At 42.9% G+C, this 25,772-nt stretch overlaps 1 protein-coding gene across 7 annotated transcripts in view; it reads right to left on the bottom strand.

Annotated features, from left to right (window-relative positions):
- The window catches only part of LOC106561286 (casein kinase I), a 62,745-nt gene that overhangs the window by 11,012 nt on the left and 25,961 nt on the right, over window positions 1-25,772 (bottom strand). For 4 of the 7 annotated variants that reach the window (XR_006757057.1, XM_014125067.2, XM_014125068.2 and 1 more), the window contains exons 5-11: window positions 13,440-13,591; window positions 13,077-13,311; window positions 7,203-7,288; window positions 6,747-6,831; window positions 3,101-3,249; window positions 2,698-2,805; window positions 529-642 (exon numbers count right to left, since the gene is read on the bottom strand). Coding sequence is in view for 6 of the 7 variants with exons in the window: in XM_014125067.2 (XP_013980542.1) it covers window positions 529-642; window positions 2,698-2,805; window positions 3,101-3,249; window positions 6,747-6,831; window positions 7,203-7,288; window positions 13,077-13,311; window positions 13,440-13,591 (929 nt within the window). In the remaining variant the exon portion in view is untranslated. The remainder of the gene's footprint in view (window positions 1-528; window positions 643-2,697; window positions 2,806-3,100; window positions 3,250-6,746; window positions 6,832-7,202; window positions 7,289-13,076; window positions 13,312-13,439; window positions 13,592-25,772) is intronic. The other 3 variants (XM_014125071.2, XM_014125072.2, XM_014125073.2) reach the window with 1 other exon arrangement.

Raw genomic sequence — 25,772 nt, 5'->3', positions numbered from 1 at the left:
AGTGAAGTTACTGATTTCCCTCCATATAGCTTAGCCACTTCCAGACATCCATGTGTGGCATCATTTATGTGGCTCATTAGCCTTTACCTCTACTCCAGGTCTCCCTTAATGGGAAAGGATCTTGCTCGAGTGTGTGAGTGAACATGTGTCTGGTGGGCCTTGTGAACCGGTCTCTCCCTGTCTGCCTCCTTCTCAGACTAAATGTCTGCATGCTGCTATGAAAAAGCTGGTCCCGCCCTGTCTTGCTCCTGAACACATGTTGAACAGCCTTTGCTGTTGATCATCATAACAGCATGTGGAACACCTTCGAACACACAGTACAACATCTATCTTAAGAGCAAAGAGCGGGTGAAAGCAATGTGGAGAGGGCCCCACCTATGAAGAGTTTCTGCCATATTGCTTTCATCTTTTACGTCCCTTCGGATCTGTGGGCTAGAGGGCTATCAAGGACATAGGCAACGAAGCAGGTTTTTTGGTTTGGAAGCCAGCCACTAAGTAGTAGTCGGTATCTCAGTGGTTGGTGTATACCTGCACAGAGCCCCCATGCCTGTCTGCGGCCAGATGGGAGCTGCTCAGGTAGGAGGAGTTTGTCTGCCGGTGGGGCTGTGCATCCCATGCCCCTCTGCGGTCTGATGCTGCCGTCTGGTTGGTTGGGGAGGCGGATGGGCAGAGCAAGATGTGGGTGGGCGGTGCAAGTGAGTGAGAGCAGCAGGTGCCAACAGGCCATGCAACGCAGGAAAACAAAGAAAAACAGAGGTGAGACGCGTGGCGAAGCTGGGAATACGTGTAAGTAATTGAAAACAACCAGGTCAAAACCAAAAAAAGTATGGCAAAATCAATAGCTTAAAAATTTGAAATTTAAAGGTAGACTCAGCAAAATGACGTTGCCACGAGCAGCATCGCCGATATCGAGATGAGCGACATGCAACACTTCACTCTCATACAGTATCTGCGCATGTGCACGGGTTCGCTTCACGCAGGGGCCGCGTAGTAGCCACGGGACCAAAACAGCGGAGAAGAGCCTCACGTTTCAACACTAAGTTGTTGCAGAAATTGACCCACAATCTACTTCATATGGCTGAGTCTACCTTAACAATTTGATTTGTGATTTTAAAGCAAAACGTTTTTAGACAGTTATAAGAAACCCTGTATGTATCTTTGACATCTTTTTCTGTATTACCATATTTTATAACCCTGGTGGCTTTCCTAAGAGACTTGCATTGTTTCTTTGTCCTGGCTGCATTGATTGAGAAGTCTGGGCCAGCAAGCACTGCTTTATCCCCCCATGTATCTCGTTCATCACTGTTCCCCTGGACAGGACAGGTTGCACGGGACAGGACATTGAGGGATTAGCTACTAATAAAGTTGTTGCAGGGGGATTTGGTAGGGGTCTTACGCAGTCTGGGAGCTTTCAACTGGTAATTACTGCGAGTTCATTTCAGACTGGTTGTCATGTCCTGTATTGCGGGTCCTAGCTCAATAAAACGACTCATGCTTGGAGAGACTGATGGGGTGATATGCGTCGACTTACTCAAAACCAAGGATGTTTCCTTTGTCTCCCCCTCTCATTTCTCCTTTTTTCTACCTCTAGTTCTCTTCTTTAAGTCCACTCTGCCATATTCACCTTCCATCGCTTTCCTCTTTCGCCCTCTACCTAAATCCCCCATCCATCTCAATTCCTTCCTCGTCCCTCTGTCTCTCCATCTTGCTCTTACAATCCCTTTTGGCACATACTGGAGCACCAATGGAGAAACAGGTGGGTTGTTGTTCAGTGCTGAAGCAATGATTAGAGATAAGTCTGGGACTCCTGGGCACAGCGCCGCAGCGCCACACACACTCACAACTACTCTAGCTGCAGCCAATCAAATTTGAGACAAGCTTCACTGCCTGTTGGGAGCAATAGCTGGAGGACTTCCAGTTGTGAAATTCCTTTTGCGTCTCTCCATGCCTCTTTCCGGTTGAACACAGCCAGGCAGAGCCGGAGATGGATGAGGTATTTTGGTGCCAACAGCAACTCATCTAAAAGATCAGCTTGTTAGGTGCTAGGTGCTAAGTGCTAACTTCGAGCTGAAAGCTCCTTTTGCTTCGGTCTTTTCCAAAAGCGGAGAAATATTATTTTTACTAGAACTGTTAGAAAATCAAGCCATATGGCACCAAACCAACCGAAAAAAGATTTGAGAGGAAAGCTCGAAGTGTGTGAAGCATAAGCAAAGCCACCCAGTTGGAAAAAAAATATATGCACTACTACTCGTTCTACTTAAAATTGCACAAATTTAAATGGTGTTGGATTTACTGTAGTGTAAACTGTAAAGCTTGTTGAGAGCTAAGGTGATGTATTTAGACAATCCCAAACCCATAATCATAAGTCATGCAACTCCATAGCGTTGAAACTAATTCTACAGTAGGTCACTTATACAAATATAAGGTGTTCAAGCAAGCTATACTTATTCATTGTCCATGTGGCTGGCAAGGTGGGGACCAAAACCATTTAAATCTTCTTCAATTTAGGAATTGGCTCTCCTATTGAGAAATTCCATGTCCAAAACAACTGACAGGAGTGGAAATAGTATTGACTTTTCATGAGGATTTGTATATTCATGAATTTGTTGATTCCAGTAGATTTTCTGGAAATTATTAGCTTTTTCAGATAAACAGGCAGAGCTGAAGTGAACTGCTGAGTGATACTACTGTGTTTACCTGGTTCCGTAGGGGTTGTTGCTGAGAGGGCCTGTCTCTGTTAGCGTTGCTCTCTCTCGTGATGGCAGATGCACCCGAGTCCACGTTGACAGCCCCCACCGGAGTAGGCTGAGAGAGAGTGAAAGCGAGAGAAAGAGAGAGTGACAAAAAGGCTCAAGGAATTTAAAAAAAAATAATTCTTTCACTTGTGTTAAATTTACTTTCTACTTTTGATTTCCCAACTATGGTAGTCACACAATATGTATAATACACAAAATGTTATTATACAAAAACATACAGGACTGAACAGTTAACAAGCTGCTGCTAATCAGCACATTTACTCCAGTCTTTCAACAGCTGCTATATGACTATTGTACGTGAGACTACACTTATGCTATTTAGCACGTGAACGCTAGCTACTCACAATCGGTCTGCCATCCCAGTCGTAGGTGTAGTCAAAGGTGTATCCTTTGCGCTCAAGCAGCTCGGTGAACAGAGTCCTCAAATACTCGTAGTCGGGCTTCTCAAAGAAGTCCAACCGCCGCACGTAGCGCAGGTAGGTGGCCATCTCTTCTACAATGGGACAACACAGTCAACATGGTTCAGGCAAAACAAGAGGTCCATCTAGTCATACCTGACAATTGAGTGCACTAAGGCCGCATTTTCCCCTCTACTGATGGTTTGTCACAAAAACTGCTGCTTTATTTGTAAACAGCTTGTGCACGTTATCTAAGGAAGTCTCGAGGTTTTGCTCGCCTGAGGTAAAGTATCTCATGATAAACTGTAGAACACACTATCTACTTAGTTTTCATCTGTATTTTTCATAGCTGTCTACATACCACCACAGACCGATGCTGGCACAAAAACCGCACTCAATAAGCTGTATACCGCCATAAGCAAACAGGAAAATGCTCATCCAGAGGCGGCGCTCCTAGTGGCCGGGGACTTTAATTCAGGGAAATTTAAATCAGTTTTACCTCATTTCTATCGGCACGTTAAATGTGCAACCAGAGGGAAAAAATCCTAGACCACCTTACTCCACACAGAGAAGCGTACAAAGCTCTCCCTCACCCTCCATTTGGCAAATCTGACCATAATTTGATCCTCCTGATTCCTGCTTACAAGCAAAAATTAAAGCAGGATGCACCAGTAACTCGGCCTATAAAAAAGTGGTCAGATGAAGCAGATGCTAAACTACAGGACTGTTTTTCTAGCACAGACTGGAATATGTTCCGGGATTCTTACAATGGCATTGAGGAGTAGACCACATCAGTCACTGGCTTTATCAATAAGTGCATCGATGACGTTGTCCCCACAGTGACTGTACGTACATACCCCAACCAGAAGCCATGGATTACAGGCAACATTCGGACTGAGCTGAAGGTTAGCGCTGCCACTTTCAAGGAGCAGGACTCTAACCCGGAAGCTTATAAGAAATCCCGCTGCGCCCTCCGACGAACCATCAAACAGGCAAAGCGTCAGTACAGGACTAAGATCGAATCGTACTACATCGGAGCCAACGCACGTCGGATGTGGCAGGGCTTGCAAATTATTACAGACTACAAAAGGGAAGCACAGCCAAGAGCTGACCAGTAACACAAGCTAAACAACTTCTATGCTTGCTTCAAGGCAAGTAACACTGAAACATGCGTGAGAGCATCAGCTGTTCTGGGCGACTGTGTGATCACGCTTTCTGCAGCCGATGTGAGTAAGACCTTTAAACAGGTCAACATTCACAAGGCCACAGGGCCAGACGGATTACCAGGACGTGTACTCCCAGCATGCAAGTGTCTTCACTGACATTTTCAACCTCTCCCTGTCTGAGTCTGTAATACCAACATGTTTCAAGCAGACCACCATAGTCCCTGTGCCCAAGAACACTAAGGTAACGTGCCTAAATGACTACCGACCTGTAGCACTCACGCCTGTAACCATGAAATGCTTTAAAACACTGGTTCACATCAACACCATTATCCCAGAAACACTAGACCCAACATTTGCATACCGCCCCAACAGATCATGCAATCTCTATTGCACTCCACACTGCCCATTCACACCTAGACAAAAGGAACACCTATGTGAGAATGCTATTCATTGATTACAGCTCAGTGTTCAACACCATAGTGCCCTCATAGCGCATCACTAAGCTAAGGACCCTGGGACTAAACACCTCCCTCTGCAACTGGATCCTGGACTTCCTGACGGGCTGCCCCCAGGTGGAATGGGTAGGTAACACCACATCCGCAACACTGATCCTCAACTCAGGGGCCCCTCAGGAGTGCATGCTCAGTCCCCTCCTGTACTCCCTGTTCACGCATTACTCCATGGCCAGGGACGACTCCAACACCAGAATTAACTTTGCCGATGACACAGCAATGCTAGGCCTGATCACCGTTGAGACCACCTATAGGGAGGAGGTCAGAGATCTGACCGTGTGGTGCAAGGACAACAATCTCTCCCTCAACGTGACCAAGACAAAAGGTGATGATTGCTGACTACAGGAAAAGGAGGACCGAGCACGTCCCCATTCTCATCGACGGGGCTGTAGTGGAGCAGGTTGAGAGCTTCAAGTTCCTTGACATTCATGTCACCAACAAACTAACATGATCCAAGCACACCAAGACAGTTGTGAAGAGGGCACGACAAAACCTATTCCCCCTCAGGAGACTGAAAAGATTTGGCCTGGGTCCTCAGATCCTCAAAAGGTTTTACAGCTGCACCATCGAGAGCATCCTAACGGGTTGCATCACTGCCTGGTAAAGCAACTGCTCGGCCTCCGACCGCAAGGCATTACAGAGGGTAGTGCGTACGGCCCAGTACATCACCGGGGCCAAGCCGTAAAAATAGTCCAAGACTCCAGCCACCCGATTCATAGACTGTTCTCACCCTGGGACCTATACTGCCAAGTATAGGTCCCAGAAGCTTCTAAACAGCTTCTACCCCCAAGCCATAAGACTGCTGAACAATTAAACAAATGGCTACCCAGACTATTTGCATTGCCCCCTCCCCTCTTTTACACTGCTGTTACTCTCGGTTTATTATCTATGCATAGTCATTTTAATAACTCTACCTTCATGTACATATTACCTTGACACCGGTGTCCCCGCACATTGACTCTGTACCGGTACCCCCTGTATATAGCCCCGCTATTGTTATTTACTGCTGCTCTTTAATTATTTGTTATTCTTATCTATTACTTTTTTTTGTTATTTTCTTAAAACTGCATTGTTGGTTAAGGGCTTGTAAGTAAGCATTTCACTGTAAGGTCTACACCTGTTGTATTCGGCGCATGTGACAAATCAAATTGGATTTATATAGCAAATGTGCCGACTCTGGTTTTGGCACATGCTCTTTAGCCAACAGCTCGCAGATACAGTGCAGGTAGGCTACCTACATTATGAGATTATTATGAATCAGAGCAATATTATTTGTATCTGTCAAACGGCAGCCAAGCATCAATCATCATGTCACCAGAATAAGACCCTCGCTATTTATTGGAAAATGAGCATCAAGCTCATCACCTTACACATTCACACCCTGTGAAGTTCTCATAACGTATTCTCAAAGTTCTCATCTGTAGCCTAATAAACTGCTTTCCCGAGTCGTAGTGGGAGGACCACACAACATATTGTGTGACTACTTCGATATGATGGTTATTATATCAATATTTGCACATTTCTCGTATAATTAATTTTTACCGCCCCAAAAAGATACCACCATGTAAAACGAACAAATTGTCTGTTGGCATTTCTAAAATTGAACCGGCAGTTCCTGTTTCCATCAGCCCAGTTGTGACTTTTTTCATGCGACAGCTAAATTCATCCGTATGAAAAGGTTGGATGGAAACGTGGTGTCTTGCAAATACATGCTCTTTCATTTACTCTCCAATGCGTCTGTCCTTCAAGAAGCATCTTCTGCTAACTTAAGCCCATTTCTAAGTCCAGCTCGCTCTTGATTATTCTATTGCGATTATTAACTGCCATAACATGCAGTGCAAAGTGTGTGTTCTAGGAAATGTAACCATTTCAAAAGGCATGCACTAGCGTCAGAGTGGAAGATTGGCACAATACCTGGAAAGCTTTCACAGAGGACCTCGATGGGAGTGTTGCGCTTGGTGTCGCCAATCTTCTGGTATCGCTCTTTCAGGGTGTCAGCCTGTAGGTAGAAGGCACAAATTGAGTCCAAACACACTTTTGCCATATTTTCTCCCTTCACCCCAATGTTACATTTCGCTTTCCCTCCTCCTAGCCAGTCTTTCATTCACCCACTTTATTGCTCCTGTGCTTCCTTTAGGTAAACATTCCTTCTCTCTCTCCCTCCTTGAATCACAAATAGTAGCGCATCACACTCCTAACATCTGGGTAAAGTTCATTATAAGGTCACAACATAGCAAAATGCTTCGCAACAAAAAACCAAAAACAAGCATTTCTTATTGGACGAGCTCAGATAGTACCTATCCATTTTGTACTTCCCCATTTTGTGCCTACTGAACATGACCCAGCTGACATCATGCCTAGCTCCCCTACCTTGAGTCCTTGCCACGGCAGACTCCCTCGTAGGAAATACATGAACATGTGGCCCAGGGCTTCCAGGTCATCCCGTCGACTTTGCTCTGAAACAAAAAGGGAGGGGTGTCCGTTTTCAGCTGTGACCGATATATAGCCCATCTACCATACTCCTGTGTTGGAGGGCTCGCTCCACACACACCCCTCCACAAGTCAAAAGTTTATTTGTACCATTTTCTACAAATGAAGAATAATAGTGAAGACATCAAAACTAGGAAATAACACACATGGAATCATTTAGTATATTTAAGATTCTTCAAAGTAGCCACTCTTTGCCTTGACAGCTTTGCACACACTTGGCATTCTCTCAACCATCTTCACCTGGAATGCTTTTCCAACAGTCTTGAAGGATTTCCCACATATGCTGATCACTTGTTGGCTGCTTTTCCTTCACTCTGCAGTCCAACTCATCCCAAACTATCTCAATTGGGTTGAGGTCGGGTGATTGTGGAGGCCAGGTCATCTGATGCAGCACTCCATCTTGGTCAAATAGCCCTTCCACAGCCTGGAGGTGTGATAGGTCATTGTCCTATTGAAAAACAAATTATAGTGCCACTAAGCACAAACCAGAAGGGATGGCGTATTGCTGCTGAAAGCTGTGGTAACCATGGTGGTTAAGTGTGCCTTGAATTATAAATAAATCATTGACAGTGTCACCAGCAAAGTATCCCCACACCATGACATCTCCATGCTTAACGGTTGGAACCACACATGCAGAGATCATCCGTTCACCTACACTGCGTCTCACAAAAACACAGCGGTTGGAACCAAAAATCTCAAATTTGGACTCATCAGACCAAAGGACAGATTTCCACCGGTCTACTGTCCATTGCTCGTGTTCCTTGGCTCAAGCAAGTCTCTTCTTCTTATTGGTGTCCTTTAGTAGTGGTTTCTTGGCAGCAATTCAACCATGAAGGCCTGATTCCCGCAGTCCCCTCTGAACAGTTGATGTTGAGATGTGTCTGTTACTTAAACTCTGAAGCATTTATTTGGGCAGCCATTTCTGAGGCTGGTAACTCTAATGAACTTATCCTCTGCAGCAGAGGTAACGCTGCATCTTCCTTTCCTGTGGCGGTCCTCATGAGCCAGTTTCATCATGGCGCTTGATGGTTTTTGCAACTGCAGGAAGAATCTTTCAAAGTTCTTGCAATTTTCCAGATGACTGACCTTCATGTCTTAAAAGTAATGGACTGTCTTTATTCTTGGCTTATCTGAGCTGTTCATGCAATAATATGGACTTGTTATTTTACTAAATAGGGCCATCTTCTGTATACCACCCCTACCTTGTCACAGGACAAGTGGCTCAAACGCATTAAGAAAATAAATTCCCCAAAATGTACTTTTAACAAGGCACACCAGTTAATTGAAATGCATGAAGCTGGTTGAGAAAATGCCAAGTGTGCAAAACTGTCATCAAGGCAAAGAGTGCCTACTTTGAAGAATCTGAAATATAAAATATACACTTTTTTGGTTACTACATGATTCCATGTGTGTTATTTCATAGTTTGTGTCTTTATGTCTGAGTAGGTGTGCCCAAACTTTTGACAGGTACTGTATATCTATCTAAAACTCAGCAAAAAAAGAAACATCCTCTCACAGTCAACTGCGTTTATTTTCAACAAACTTAACATGTGTAAATATTTGTATGAACATAAGATTCAACAGACACACTGAACAAGTTCCACAGACATGTGACTAACATAAATTGAATAATGTGTTCCTGAACAAAAGGGGAGGGGGGGCGGGGTCAAAAATCAAAAGTAACAGTCACTATCTGGTGTGGCCACCAGCTGCATTAAGTACTGCAGTGCATTTCCTCCTCATGGACTGCACCAGATTTGCCAGTTCTTGCTGCGTGATGTTACCCCACTCTTCCTCCGAGGCACCTGCAAGATCCCAGACATTTCTGGGGTGAATGGCCCTAGCCCTCACCCTCCGATCCAACAGGTCCCAGACGTGCACAAAGGGATTGAGAGCCGGGCTCTTCGCTGGCCATGGCAGAACACTGACATTCCTGTCTTGCAGGAAATCACGCACAGAACAAGCAGTATGGCTGGTGGCATTGTCATGCTGGAGGGTCATGTCAGGATGAGTACCACATGAGGGAGGACGATGTCTTCCCTGTAACGCATAGCGTTGAGATTGCCAGCAATGACAAAAAGCTCAGTCCGATGATGCTGTGACACACCGCCCCAGACCATGACGGACCCTCCATCTCCAAATCGATCCCGCTCCAGAGTACAGGCCTCGGTGTAACGCTCATTCCCTCGATGATAAATGCAAATCCGACCATCACCCCTGGTGAGACAAAACCTCGACTCGTCAGTGAAGAGCACTTTTTGCCAGTCCTGTCTGGTCCAGCGACAGTGGGCTTGTGCCCATAGGCGACATTGTTTCCAGTGATGTCTGATGAGGACCTGCCTTACAACAGGCCTACAAGCCCTCAGTCCAGCCTCTCTCAGCCTATTGCGGACAGTCTGAGCACTGATGGAGGGATTGTGCATTCCTTATGCAACTCGGGCAGTTGTTGTTACCATCCTGTACCTGTTCCGCAGGTGTGATGTTCGGATGTACCGATCCTGTGCAGGTGTTATTACACGTGGTCTTCCACTGCGAGGACGATCAGCTGTCCATCTGGTCTCCCTGTAGCGCTGTCTTAGGGGTCTCACAGTACGGACAATACAATTTATTGCCCTGGCCACATCTGCAGTCCTCATTCCTCCTTGCAGCATGCCCATGGCGCGTTCATGCAGATGAGCAGGGACCCTGGGCATCTTTCTTTTGGTGTTTTTCAGAGTCAGTAGAAAGGCCTCTTTTAGTGTCCTAAATTTTCATAACTGTGACCATAATTGCCTACTGTCTGTAAGCTTTTAGTGTCTTAACGACTGTTCCACAGGTGCATGTTCATGGTTCATTGAACAAGCATGGGAAACAGTGTTTAAACCCTTTACAATGAAGATCTGTGAAGATATTTGTATTTTTACGAATTATCTTCGAAAGACAGGGTCCTGAAAAAGGGACGTTACTTTTTTTGCGTTTTGAGTTTATATACACAGTGCCATTCGGAAAGTACTCAGACCCCTTGACTTTTCCCACATTGTTACGATACAGCCTTATTCTAAAATCGATTAAATAAAAAAAATCCTTAATCTACACACAATACCCCATAAAGAAAACAGGTTTTTAGAAATGTTTCCAAATGTATTAAAGATAAAAAAAGAAATACCTTATTTACATAAGTATTCAGACCCTTTGCTATGAGACTCAAAATTGAGCTCAGGTACAACCTGTTTCCATTGATCATCCTTGAGAGATGTTTCTACAACTTGGAGTTCACCTTTGTTAAATTCGACTGATTGGACATGATTTGGAAAGGCACACATCTGTCTATATAAGGTCCCACAGTTGACAGTGCTTGTCAGAGCAACAACCAAGCCATGAGGTCGAAGGAATTGCCCGTAGAGCTCCGAGACAGGATTGTGTGAAGGCATAGATCTGGGGAAGGTTACCAAAAACTGTTTGCAGCATTGAAGGTCCCCAAGAACACAGTAGCCTCCATCATTCTTAAACAGAAGAAGTTGGGTAAATAATTGGGTACCAAATGAACCAATCAAAGGAGAGATCGTTAGGAAAGAGTTTGAGTGGGACTCGGATAAATAGAGATAAGAAACCTGGTCAGCTTGGTGTTACCCATCCAGGTGAATTCAAAGCACACCATCCCGAGAGGAAAGGAGATCTCAGAGGACATCAGGACAAGGATAGTGAGAGCACATCAGTCTGGGAAAGGCCATAAAATAATCTAAAAAAGATTTGAGCTCCATCAGTCCACTGTGAGGCCAATAATTGACGAATGGAGAACATTTAACATGACAGTAACTCGGCCTAGAAGTGGACGCCATTTCAAAATATCAGAGCTGTCATCAAGGCAAAGGGTGGCTACTTTAAAGAATCTCAAAAATAAAATATATTTTGATTTGTTGAACACTTTTTTGGTTACTACATGATTCCATAGCTGTAATTTCTTAGTTTTTATGTATTCAATATTATTATGCAAATTTATTTATTTTCATCCCGCATCAATCTACACACAATACCCCATAATGACAAAGCAAAAACAGTTTGTGTGCAAATAAAATAAAAATAAATGAAAAACAAATATTCAGACCCTTTACAGAATACTTTGTTGAAGCACCTTTGGCAGTGATTACAGCCTCGAGTCTTCTTGGGTATGACATGGGTTGCAAAATTCCAGGAACTTTCAATAAATTCTCTGGTTTTCCAAAAATCCTGGTCGGAGGATTTCAGATTTCCTCACTCCTTCCTGATACCGGGAAACCGCCAACCAGGATTTCAGGAAAACAATGTAATTTATTTAAGTTCCTGGAATATTGCAACCCTAGGTATGACACTACAAGCTTGGCAAACCTGTATTTGGGGAGTTTCTCCCATTCTTCTCTGCAGATCCTCTTAAGCTCTGTCATGTTGGATGGGGAGCATCGCTGTACAGCTATTTTCAGGTCTCTCCAGAGATGTTTGATCGGGAAGCCACTCCTGTGTTGTCTCGGCTGTGTGCTTAGGGTCATTGTCCTATTGGAAGGTGAACCTTCGCCCCAGACTGAAGTCCTGAGCGCTCTGGAGCAGGTTTTCATCAAGGACCTCTGCACTTTGCTCAGTTCATCTTTCCCTCGATCCTGACTAGCCTCCCAGTTCCTGCCGCTGAAACACATCCCCACAGCATGATGCTGTCACCACCACGATTCACCGTAGGGATTGTGCCAGGTTTCCTCCAGACGTAACACTTGGCATTCAGGCCAGAGAGTTCAGTCTTGGTTTCATCAGACCAGAGAAACTTGTTTCTCATAGTCAGAGTCCTTCAGGTGCCTTTTGGCAAAGTCCAAGCGGGCCGTCATGTGCCTTTTACTGAGGAGTGGCTTCCGATCTACCAAAAAGGCCTGATTGGTGGAGTGCTGCAGAGATCGTTGCCCTTCTGGAAGGTTCTCCCATCTCCACAGAGGAACTCTGGAGCTCTGTCAGAGTGACCATTGTGTTCTTGGTCACCTCTCTGACCAAGGCCCTTCTCCCCTGATTTCTCAGGTTTGGCCAGGTCTAAGAAGAGTCTTGGTGGTTCCAAACTTCTCCAATTTAAGAATGCTGGAGGCCACTTTGTTCTTGGGGATCTTCAATGCTGCAGAAATGTTTTGGTACCCTCCCCAGGTCTGTGCCTCGACACAATCCTGTCTCGGCGCTCTACTGACAATTCCTTCAACCTCATGGCTTGGTTTTTGCTCTGACATGCACTGTCAACTGTTGGACCTTATATAGACAGGTGTGTGCCTTTCCAAATCATGACCAATCAATTGAATTTACCACAGGTGGACCAATCAAGTTGTAGAAACATCTCAAGGATGATCAATGGAAACAGGATGCACTTGAGCTCAATTTCGAGTCTCATAGCAAAGGGTCTGAATACTTAAGTAAAAATAATCTGTTTTTTATTTGTAATTCATTTGCACACATTCCTAAAAAACAGTTTTTACTTTATCATTATGGGGTATTGTGTGTAGATTGATTAAATAAAAAAAAAATCTCACCAATTTTAGAATAAAGCTATAATGTAACAAAATGTGGGAAAAGTCCAGGGGTCTGAATGCTTTCCGTATGCACTGTATGTACACAGGTCACAAAAATCTCAAAAGGCAATGCCTTTCAAATTGGAGAGTTCAACCAATAAAATATGAAAGAGCAGCCTATACTGTATCCATGTAAGTACCACTCTGGGAAGTTGAGGCGACAAGTTAAGTTGTGTGGTAGAGGGGAGTAGTACTGTAGCCCTACCTTTTCCTAAGTGGGTGTTGATAGACATGTAGCGGGCGGTCCCTGTGAGGCTCTTGTGTTCCCTGTAGGGGATGTGTTTTTTGGTCTCGGGGTCGATGTACTCTTTGGCCAGGCCAAAGTCGATTATGTGGATGATGTGCTCCTGCTTGTGCCCCTGCCGCCCGATGAGGAAGTTCTCTGGCTTCACGTCTCGGTAGATGAGGTTCTTGGAGTGGACGTACTCAATCCGGGAGAGCTGAGGAGTGGAGAAGTGTGTGACAGTCAAACAGATGCACAAGTGGACACACTGGCAAATACAATCAGAACAGACACATAATTAATGAAAACAAGATTCTTCGTCATTTGGATGCTAACTGAACTTACCAGCTGAATAGCCATCATCAAAACGGTCTTAAGAGAGAAGGTCCTGTCACAGAGGTCAAAGAGGTCTTCTAGACTGGGACCCAGCAGCTCTAACACCATGGCATTGTATTTCCCACAAGGCCCAAAGTAGAAGACCTGAGGAAGACCCTCCGCTGAGAAAGAACGATAGATGGAATGAGGGAATTTTTTTTAGAGAGAAGTTCATTTAAACTGAATCCACTTATCAGTTGATAATCATATGATAAGCATAATTTGGAGTTCAGATTATGCAGGATGTTCCATATTTTTGGGGGGATATGCGTGAGGGCGTGGCAGTAGACTTCACATGCCCATTTGACGCTCTACCTGTAATTATACTGAACAAAAATATAATACACAACAGGCAACAATTTCAAAGATTTTACTGAGTTACAGTTCATATGAGGAAAATCTGTCAAATAAATTCATTAGGCCCTAATCAATGGATTTCACATGACTGGGAATACAGATATGCATCTGTTGGTCAAAGATGGCTTAAAAAACAAAAAATGGTCCTCACAAATGGACCTCAGGATCTCGTCATGGAATTTTTGTGCATTCAAATTGGCATAGATAAAATGCAATTGTGTTCGTTGCTGGTAGCTTATGCCTACCCATACCATAACCCCACTGCCACCACGGGGCACTCTGTTTACAAAGTTGATATCAGCAAACCGCTCGCCCACACGATGCCATACACATGGTCTGCGGTTGTGAGGCCGGTTGGATGTACTGCCAAATTCTCTAAAACATTGGAAACGGGTTATGGTAGAGAATATAACATTAAATTCTCTGGCAACAGCTCTGGTGGACATTCCTGCAGTCAGCATGCCAATTGTGCACTCCCTTAAAATGAGACATCTGTGGCATTGTGTTGTGTGACAAAACTACACATTTTTGAGTAGCCTTGTATTGTCCCCAGCACAAAGTGCACCTGTGTAATGATCATGCTGTTTAATCAGCTTCTTGATATGCCACACACGTCTTGGCAAAGGAGAAATGCTCACTAATAGGGATGTAAACAAATTTCTACAGAACATTTGAGAGGAAAACGCTTTTTGTGCATATGAAAAATCTTTGGTATGTTTTATTTTGGCTCATGAAACACGGGACCAACACTTCACATGTTGCGTTTATATATTTATTAAATGTAGTTTGTCCTAATAATTTGCACAAGTCCTGCATGTGACAACTACTGCTCGTCTCAGCACTTCACAGGTGGCATCTAAAGAAGGCCCAAGCTGTTTGGTTGGGGTTTGTCATGTCGCAGAGTGTTGTACTGAATTGTATGTTGCAGCCATTGGAGGCCATCTGCTGAATCCATCTCAGGAGGAACAGAGAGGGATGCTGCCCAGAGGAACCTGGGGAAGCTAATAACAAGGGTCATGAAACTCAACGAGAGCCTCCATTTTCCATAGCCAGTAGCGCAAAACAATTCGACAGTAGAGGAGAATTTCTGCTAAAACCGATTAATAACACAGAAGCTTGCGGCAAGCTGATAAATGCATGGGGTGGAGGGATACAATTTGGGAATTCTAGAGTGGATAAATCTGTTGGGATTACAACCTGACAATAACATCAATGGTGTGAGGTTTCTTGAACGAGCTGAGCCCAGCAACAAAATGAGCGCTTTGCCCTCTCAAAAAAGCCTCTGGACGAGTACAGTGGATGAGCTTGTGCGTTTATCAGTAGTACAGGAGCGAGGGTGGATTTCAGATATATCCCCGACCTAGCACATTTTAGTCACAAATCGTTGTGTCTAGGCTAAAAGTTCCTTATAACTTAAATGTTACTTAAAAGAGTGCTTCAGGAGGACATCACTGAAATGCTTCAAACACCAGGAAAATGAATGATTCCTCATGCGGTTGTGAATTCTGATACACTTCAAGGTGAGGTCATCCATTCGGAAAAAAAACATGGCAGCTCTGTTGACACTGGGCTTAGGTTGATCCAGCAAACTAAATGACTGCCATTGTTAACCTATTTTGCATCCTGGTCACAAAAAAGATTGGAAGTTTTTTGGACAATAGAGGCTAGCTAACTAGATAGCATAAGAGCACCAAAAAGATGCCATAGCCTCCTGAGATACGAAACCCCAAAAATGTTTGGGGTGAAGAAAAAAAACATTACAAAGTGTACAAAAAAAATAATTATATTAGTACCAGTCAAAAGTTGACACACCTACTCACTCAAGGGTTACTTTTTACTATTTTCTACATTGTAGAATAATAGTGAAGACATCAAAACTATGAAATAACACATATGGAATCATGTAGTAACCAAAAAAAGTGTTAAATCAAAATATATTTTTGATTCTTCAAGTAGCCACCCTTTGCCTTGATGACAGCTTTGCACACTCTTGGCATTCTCACAACCAGCTTCATGTGGTAGTCACCTGGAATGCATTTCAATTAACATGTGTGTCTTGTTAATTTGTGGGATTTCCTTCTTAATGCGTTTGAGCCAATCAGTTGCTGTGACAAATAAAGCACACTTTATTTAACCTCAATGTCATCTTGTTTTTACATGGCATTGTAGATGTTAGCGGTATATAGGATGTAATTTGGATGTTTTCAGTGTGTTTTTAACCCTTTCAGACAATGGGTTAATCGCAATTAAAAAAAAGTGCACTAACATTACACAAAGTGAACTGAAGTCTGACAGCCCAAACAAAAACACAAATTATCAGTCAAAAACATAAGTCAGAACACAGCCTCTCGATTCTCTCATGTACACAGAAGAGGGTCTTTTACCAAATAGGGCTAAGTCCATATTATGGCAAGAGCAGCTCAAATAAGCAAAGAGAAACGACAGTCCATCATTACTTTAAGACACGGTCAGCCAATCCAGAAAATTTCAAGAACTTTGAAAGTTTCTTCAAGTGCAGTCGCAAAAACCATCAAGCGCTATGATGAAACTGGCTCTTTGGTTTGTTGAGTCCAAATTTGAGATTTTTGGTTCCAACCGCCATGTCTTTGTGAGAAGCAGAGTAGGTGAACGAATGATCTCTGCATGTGTGGTTCCCACCGTGAAGCATGGAGGTGGTGTGATGTGGGGGTGCTTTACTGGTGACACTGTCAGTGATTCATTTCAAATTCAAGACACACTTAACCACCATGGCTACCACAGCATTCGGCAGCGACACGCCATCCCATCTGGTTTGCGCTTAGCGTGACTATTATTTGTTTTTCAACAGGACAATGACCCAACACACCTCCAGGCTGTATCAGGGTTATTTGACCAAGGAGGAGAGTGATGGAGTGCTGCATCAGATGACCTGACCTCCACAATCGCCCGACCTCAACCTAGTTGAGATGGTTTGGGATGAGTTGGACCGCAGTGTGAAGGAAAAGCAGTCAACAAGTACTCAGCATATGTGGGAATTCCTTTAAGACGGTTAGGAAAGCATTCCAGGTGAAGCTGGTTGAGAGAATGCCAAGTGTGTGCAAAGCTGTCATCAAGACAAGGGTGGTTACTTTGAAGAATCTGAAAAATATTTAGATTTGTTTAACACTTAATTGGTTACTACATGATTCCATGTGTGTTATTTTAGAGTTTTGATGACTGCACTATTATTCTACAATGTAGAAAACAGTAAAAAATAAATAAAAATCGTTGAATGAGTAGGCGTGTCAAAACTTTTGACTGGTAATGTATGTATGCATGCATGTATGTACGTATGTACAGTTGAAGTCGAAAGTTTACATACACTTCGGATGGAGTCATCAAAACAAATTTTTCAACCACTCAACAAATTTCTTGTTAACAAACTATAGCAAGTCGGTTAGTACATTTACTTTGTGCATGACAAGTCATTTCTCCAACAATTGTTTACAGACAGATTATTTCACTGTATCACAATTCCAGTGGGTCAGATGTTGACATACACAAAGTTGACTGTGCCTTTCAACAGCATGGAAAACTCCAGAAAATGATGTCATCTCTTTAGAAGCTTCTGATGGGCTAATTGACATCATTTGAGTCAATTGGAGGTGTACCTGTGGATGCATTTCAAGGCCTACCTTCAAACGCAGTGCCTCATTACTTGACATCATGGGAAAATCAAAAGAAAGACCTCAGAAAAAAAATTGTAGACCTCCACAAGTCTGGTTCATCCTTGGAAGCAATTTCCAAATGCCTGAAGGAACCACGTTCATCTGTACAAACAATAGTACGCAAGTATTAACACCATGGGACTACGCAGCCGTCATACCGCTCAGGAAGGAGACGCGTTCTGTCTCCTAGAGATTAACGTACTTTGGTGCGAAAAGTGCAAATCAATCCCAGAACAACAGCAAAGGACCTTGTGAAGATGCTGGAGAAAACAGTTACAAAAGTATCTATATCCACAGTAAAACGAGTCCTATTTCAACATAACCTGAAAGGCCGCTCAGCAAAGAAGCCACTGCTCCAAAACCGCCATAAAAAAGCCAGACTACGGTTTGCAACTGCACATGGGGACAAAGATCGTACTTTTTGGAGAAATGTCCTCTGGTCTGATGAATCAAAAATAGAACCGTTTGGCCATAATGACCATCGTTATGTTTGGAGGAAAAAAGGGGGATGTGCTAAAACTGAGTTTAAATGTATTTGGCTAAGGTGTATGTAAACTTCGACTTCAACTGTATGTATGTACAGTTGAAGTCAGATGTTTTACATACACCTAAGCAAAATACATTTAAACTCAGTTTTTCACAATTCCTGACATTTAATCCTAGTAAAAATTCCATCTTAAGTCAGTTAGGATCACCACTTTATTTTAAGAATGTGAAATATGTATGTATGAATGGTAAAACGAGTGTTAATGACTCCAACCTAAGTGTATGTAAACTTCCAACTTCAACTGTATGTATGCATACACACTTTCAGTGCAAAATTGTCCAAAACAAATTACATTACAAACAATGAGTACAGTAGGTGACAACTCACTTAACCATTCAAGAAATATTCACTTCCTAGAAATAATTTTAATATCAAACTCACAAAAATTGTAATTAAAACCTCTCTGGGCTAGGCGGGACGAATTCGTCCCACCTACGCAACAGCCAGTGTAATCCAGTGGCGCGATTTTCAAATACCTTAAAAATCCTATTACTTCTATTTCTCAAACATATGACTATTTTACAGCTATTTAAAGACAAGACTCTCGTTAATCTAACCACACTGTCCGATTTCAAAAAGGCTTTACAACGAAAGCAAAACATTAGATTATGTCAGCAGACTACCCAGCCAGAAATAATCAGACACCCATTTTTCAAGCTAGCATATAATGTCACAAAAACCCAGAAGACAGCTAAATGCAGCACTAACCTTTGATGATCTTCATCAGATGACAACCCTAGGACATTATGTTATACAATACATGCATGTTTTGTTCAATCAAGTTCATATTTATATAAAAAAACAGCTTTTTACATTAGCATGTGACGTTCAGAACTAGCATACCCCCGCAAACTTCCGGTGAATTTACTAACAATTTACTAAATTACTCACGATAAACGTTCACAAAAAGCATAACAATTATTTTAAGAATTATAGATACAGAACTCCTCTATGCACTCGATATGTCCGATTTTAAAATAGCTTTTTGGTGAAAGCACATTTTGCAATATTCTAAGTACAAAGCCCAGCCATCACGGGCTAGCTATTTAGACACCCGGCAAGTTTAGCCTTCACCAAAATCAGATTTACTATAACAAAAATGTTATTACCTTTGTTGTCTTCGTCAGAATGCACTCCCAGGACTTCTACTTCAATAACAAATGTTGGTTTGGTCCCAAATAATCCATCGTTATATCCAAATAGCGGCGTTTTGTTTGTGTGTTCCAGACACTATCCGAAATGGTAAATCAGGGATACGAGCATGGCGCAATTCGTGACAAAAAAAATCTAAATATTCCATTACCGTACTTCGAAGCATGTCAACCGCTGTTTAAAATCAATTTTTATGCAATTTATCTCGTAAAAAAGCGATAATATTCCGACCGGGAATCTCCTTTTCGGTAAACAGAGGAAAAAACACAAAGACGGGGGCGGCCAGTGCACGCGACGAAGCCCACTGTCCCTTGATCGGCCACTTGAGAAAGGCGATAATGTGTTTCAGCCTGGGGCTGGAATGACGACATTCAGGTTTTTCCCGGGCTCTGAGAGCCTATTGGAGCCGTGGGAAGTGTCACATTACCGCAGAGATCCTAAGTTTTGGAAAGAGATGTCAAAGAAAGACAATAAATGGTCAGACAGGCCACTTCCTGTAAAGGAATCTCTCAGGTTTTGACCTGCCATTTGAGTTCTGTTATACTCACAGACACCATTCAAACTATTTTAGAAACTTTGGAGTGTTTTCTATCCAAAGCCAATAATTATATGCATATTCTAGTTACTGGGCAGGAGTAGTAACCAGATTAAATCGGGTACGTTTTTTATCCAGCCGTGTCAATACTGCCCCCTAGCCCTAACAGGTTTTAATAATTGCACAAACCCTTTTTCAAATTTCCATAAAATGTGCTAATTTTGAAGGCAACCATTTTTTTAAGAACCAGGAAGATAAAATTGTCAAGGTCACACCCCCAAACGTGATATCATTGAAAAGCCCAGAATGTCCTCTCAAATGGACAACAGGACTTAATACAGTGGCTTGTATGGCCTCATCGATACGGACCAAGAACTGATGTCCACTTGAGAGGACAAAAATGAATTGCTGGGTCTCAGGAGAAGAGGGAACACTTATCTGTACAGCACAACTACGTTATTCTGGACTGACTGGAGTAGTGCAGCAGTATCCTAGACATTGGGGTTCCGGGAATGATACAGTGCTAGGTGCATCAGTGACTTTATTGGGGTGAGTGTGCAAGAGAAAAAAAGTACTGCATTTTTAACATTCACATTTTAGTACTTTAGCAGATGCTCTTATACAGAGCGACTTAGAAGCGATTAGGGTTAAATGCCTTGCTCAAGGGCACGTCGACAGATTTTTCACCTAGTCGGCTCTGGGATTCGAAGCAGCAACCTTTCGGTTACTGGACCAAAGCTCTTAACTGCTAGGCTACCTGCCGCCTAATGCCAAAATGAACTTTTACAATGAGCTGAACAGGGCTTTTATTCCCAGCACCAAACAAAACGAGACAGCATGGTGGCGTAAGTATTAATAATATTCACCTTCAGAGAAAGAAAGTGAGAAATTCAAAAGCTGAAAAGTTTTAGAAAGAGTGGGTCACTCTCTATTATGACCTGAGAAAAGCCTGGTGGTACTGAACGCCCTCTCTCCATGTCATGTTTGGGAAAGGACGACGTCACAATAGCAAATGGCCACATGTTCTCCTGACTTCTACATGTCAAAGCATAGGCTAACGGCAGTTCCACTCTATACACTATTAACACAAGTGCGATTTTACCTTACCCCTTCCTCTCCCTAAACCAATTCATTTTTTAACCATGTTTCACCAAGTTTTGCAAGGGTGAAAACAGCAACAGGACTCAGAGTCCATTAACTTTAAGCAGAGGCGGGATATAAATCTGCTAATGCCATGAGAGTTCTTAATCTTTTGAAATGTGTGGGGAAAATAAATTCAGTCATACAGGAGAAAATGTCAGCTTCCCCAGAGACACGCAACCAATCAAACCATGAATCCACCCCCACACTAAAAATCACAGGCTTCAGTCACCTAGCTAGTCATCAATAATGATAGCATCAATAATGATAGCTCTGCCTGTATGCATCTCAAGCAAAGGTTTGTACATATAACATACTTAACACCCACACAGAAAATACACTGTTCCCAACAACAACACGCCATGGCTCAACGCATGTCAGAGACATGGAACCTCTCGTGGCTTGAAAGCATGTTCATATTTCAAATTCCAAATGAACTATTCAAGGTAAGAATTCCATTTCAGTTTCACCCACATAAAAAAAAAAAAATGTTTTTTTACAATTTTTTTAAATCAGATTTCAGATCCACCTCATTTCGAACGTTGCAATGGGCACAGCCAAAACAACGGAAGTGACAGATTCACTTCCGTCCGCTTTACTTCCCTACTGCAGCGCGCAGGTGAAAAACTTGCCAGAGAATAAAAAATAAAAAAAGTCAATTAATACAATATAAAAGTCAAGAAAACAAGTATAAGAGTATAAGTAAGTGAAATTTTATATTTATTTCATTCAAGTTTGCTAGGCTTACTAGTAGGCTAGTTCTGTTGATAACGTTAGTTGTGTCAAATTTAAAGCCCTGTCTATCCACCAAGCCAATAACTTCTATGATAACTAGAATGATAAACTATAGGCTACATAACTCTAAAGCGTTGGTGAGCACCCACACTAGAGGAAAGTTGATCGTTTTACAGTCCTACACCTGTCAATCAACTGATCAACGAATCCTACCGCACAGCTACATACTAATAAGGAGGTAACAAGACCCTTTACGAGGTCTCTAATGCACAGATACTGGTTCAGATTAGAGGTCAATCGCTTATGATTTTTCAACGCCGATAGCGATTATTGGAGGACCAAAAAAAGCCGATACCAAATTAAATAGGTCGATTTTTACTTATTATTACATACGTAATAATGACAATTACATCAATACTAAATGAACAATGAACACTTAACATTTAACTTAATATAATACCTAAAGAAAATCAATTTAGTCTCAAATAAAATATGAAACATGCTCAATTTGGTTTAAATAATGCAAAAAATTGTGTTGGAGAATAAAGTAAAAGAGCAATATGTACCATGTAAAAAAGCTAACGTTTAAGTTCCTTGCTCAGAACATACAGTTGAAGTCGGAAGTTTACATACACCGTAGCCAAATACATTTAAACTCAGTTTCACAATTCCTGACATTTAATCCTAGTAAAAATTGCGTCTTCGGGTCAGTTAGGATCACCGATTTATTTTAAGAATGTAAAATGTCAGAATAATAGTAGAGAGAATGATTTCTTTAAGCTTTTATTTCTTTCATCACATTCCCAGTGGGTCAGACGTTTACATACACTCAATTAGTATTTGGTAGCATTGCCTTTAAATTATTTAACTTGGGTTGACCGTTTACAGTAGCCTTCCACAAGCTTCCCACAATAAGTTGGGTGAATTTTGGCCCATTCCTCCTGACAGAGCTGGTGTAACTGAGTCAGGTTTGTAGGCCTCCTTGCTCACACATGATTTTTCAGTTCTGCCCACACATTTTCTATAGGATTGAGGTCAGGGCTTTGTGAAAGCCACTCCAATACCTTGACTTTGTTGTCGTTAAGCCATTTTGCCACAACTTTGGAAGTATACTTGGGGTCGTTGTCCATTTGGAAGACTCATTTGAGACCAAGCTTTAACTTCCTGACTGATGTCTTGAGATGTTGTTTCAATATATCCACATAATTTTCCTCCCTCATGATGCCATCTATTTTGTGAAGTGCACCAGTCCCTCCTGCAGAAAAGCACCCCACAACATGATGCTGCCACCCCCGTGCTTCACGGTTGGGATGGTGTTCTTCGGCTTGCAAGCTTCCCCCTATTTCCTCCAAACATAGCGATGGTCATTATGGCCAAACAGTTCTATTTTTGATTCATCAGACCAGAGGACATTTCTTCAAAAAGTACGATCTCTGTCCCCATGTGCAGTTGCAAACCGTAGTCTGGCTTTTTTATGGCGGTTTTGAAGCATTGGCTTCTTCCTTGCTGAGCGGCCTTTCAGGTTATGTCGATATAGGACTCGTTTTACTGTGGATATAGATACTTTTGTAACTGTTTCCTCCAGCATCTTCACAAGGTCCTTTGCTGTTGTTCTGGGATTGATTTGCATTTTTCGCACCGAAGTACGTTCATCTCTAGGAGACAGAACGCGTCTCCTTCCTGAGCGGTATGACGGCTGCATGGTCCCATGGTATTAATACTTGCGTACTATTGTTTGTACAGATGAACGTGGTACCTTCGGGCATTTGGAAATTGCTCCCAAGGATGAACCAGACAGTTACACAGTAATAGCGTCACTGCTATTAGCTTCGCGACATACATACTATGGAATGCCGTTTGGGTCTTTGCGTGTCAAAAAAAGATACAGTAGGACTGTCAAAACTGTACAACAAAAGTCCGCAAACACCGGCCACAAACAATGCTTTATTACCAACGCGGTATTGTAAACACATTTGGTCGACCGCAACTTCTGGGGTAGCTAGCTTTAGCTTGGTACCTAACTAGCACCAATACAACCAACCTGAAAACAATGACCAGTAAAAATTGGAGTCATTTTCATTACTCTTAGCAATGATTTAGGAATCCTTGTAAGTATTGTTGTTCACCTATTGAAATTGATCTTCAGTTCATTAAAGTAAATAGCTAGCCAGCTACTTAACCCTGTTGCCCAAAGCTAACATTATAAGCAGCCAGCTAGCTTCATCTTGCTAGTGAGGTTGTGTTGTGAAGCTAGCCATAATAAGGATTAGGCACAGTAGTGGAATTTACGGTTTGCCTTAAAAATAAAAGTACGTCATTGACAGTGATGCAAATTAATACAAATAGAATAACAAACGTTTATTTTGAAGGCTAACAGCAAAGTCCACTATTGTGGCTGATCCTTATTGTGGTCAGCTTCACATAGGATGGTCCGACCACCATTAATCAAATAAGAACGGTCTTATAAATTAGGGTTATTTTAGATGGCACCTAGATATATATACTGCTCAAAAAAATAAAGGGAACACTTAAACAACACATCCTAGATCTGAATGAAAGAAATAATCTTATTAAATACTTTTTTTCTTTACATAGTTGAATGTGCTGACAACAAAATCACACAAAAATAATCAATGGAAATCCAATTTATCAACCCATGGAGGTCTGGAATTGGAGTCACACTCAAAATTAAAGTGGAAAACCACACTACAGGCTGATCCAACTTTGATGTAACGTCCTTAAAACAAGTCAAAATGAGGCTCAGTAGTGTGTGTGGCCTCCACGTGCCTGTATGACCTCCCTACAACGCCTGGGCATGCTCCTGATGAGGTGGCGGATGGTCTCCTGAGGGATCTCCTCCCAGACCTGGACTAAAGCATCCGCCAACTCCTGGACAGTCTGTGGTGCAACGTGGCGTTGGTGGATGGAGCGAGACATGATGTCCCAGATGTGCTCAATTGGATTCAGGTCTGGGGAACGGGCGGGCCAGTCCATAGCATCAATGCCTTCCTCTTGCAGGAACTGCTGACACACTCCAGCCACATGAGGTCTAGCATTGTCTTGCATTAGGAGGAACCCAGGGCCAACCGCACCAGCATATGGTCTCACAAGGGGTCTGAGGATCTCATCTCGGTACCTAATGGCAGTCAGGCTACCACTGGCGAGCACATGGAGGGCTGTGCGGCCCCCCAAAGAAATGCCACCCCACACCATGACTGACCTGCCGCCAAACCGGTCATGCTGGAGGATGTTGCAGGCAGCAGAACGTTCTCCACAGCGTCTACAGACTCTGTCACGTGCTCAGTGTGAACCTGCTTTCATCTGTGAAGAGCACAGGGCGCCAGTGGCGAATTTGCCAATCTTGGTGTTCTCTGGCAAATGCCAAACGTCCTGCACGGTGTTGGGCTGTAAGCACAACCCCCACCTGTGGACTTCGGGCCCTCATGGAGTCTGTTTCTGACCATTTGAGCAGACACATGCACATTTGTGGCCTGCTGGAGGTCATTTTGCAGGGCTCTGGCAGTGCTTCTCCTGCTCCTCCTTGCACAAAGGCGGAGGTAGCGAACCTGCTGCTGGGTTGTTGCCCTCCTACGGCGTCCTCCACATCTCCTGATGTACTGGCTTGTCTCCTGGTAGCGCCTCCATGCTCTGGACACTACGCTGACAGACACAGCAAACCTTCTTGCCACAGCCCGCATTGATGTGCCATCCTGGATGAGCTGCACTACCTGAGCCACTTGTGTGAGTTGTAGACTACGTCTCATGCTACCACTAGAGTGAAAGCACCGCCAGCATTCAAAAGTGACCAAAACATCAGCCAGGAAGCATAGGAACTGAGAAGTGGTCTGTGGTCCCCACCTGCAGAACCACTCCTTTATTGGGGGTGTCTTGCTAATTGCCTATAATTTCCACATGTTGTCTATTCCATTTGCACAACAGCATGTGACATTTGTCAATCAGTGTTGCTTCCTAAGTGGACAGTTTGATTTCACAGAAGTGTGATTGACTTGGAGTTACATTGTGTTGTTTAAGTGTTCCCTTTATTTTTTTGAGCAGTGTAGTTAGCTAGCCAACTACAGCTCCCAATCACGGCCGGATGTGATACAGCCTGGATTTGAACCAGGGACTGTAGTGGTGACTCTTGCACTGAG

Source organism: Salmo salar, chromosome ssa10, assembly GCF_905237065.1.
Source record: "Salmo salar chromosome ssa10, Ssal_v3.1, whole genome shotgun sequence".
Lineage (NCBI taxonomy): Eukaryota > Metazoa > Chordata > Actinopteri > Salmoniformes > Salmonidae > Salmo > Salmo salar.
The sequence above is the reverse complement of the archived record's forward strand: the minus strand, read 5'-3'. Positions and strand labels throughout refer to the sequence as shown.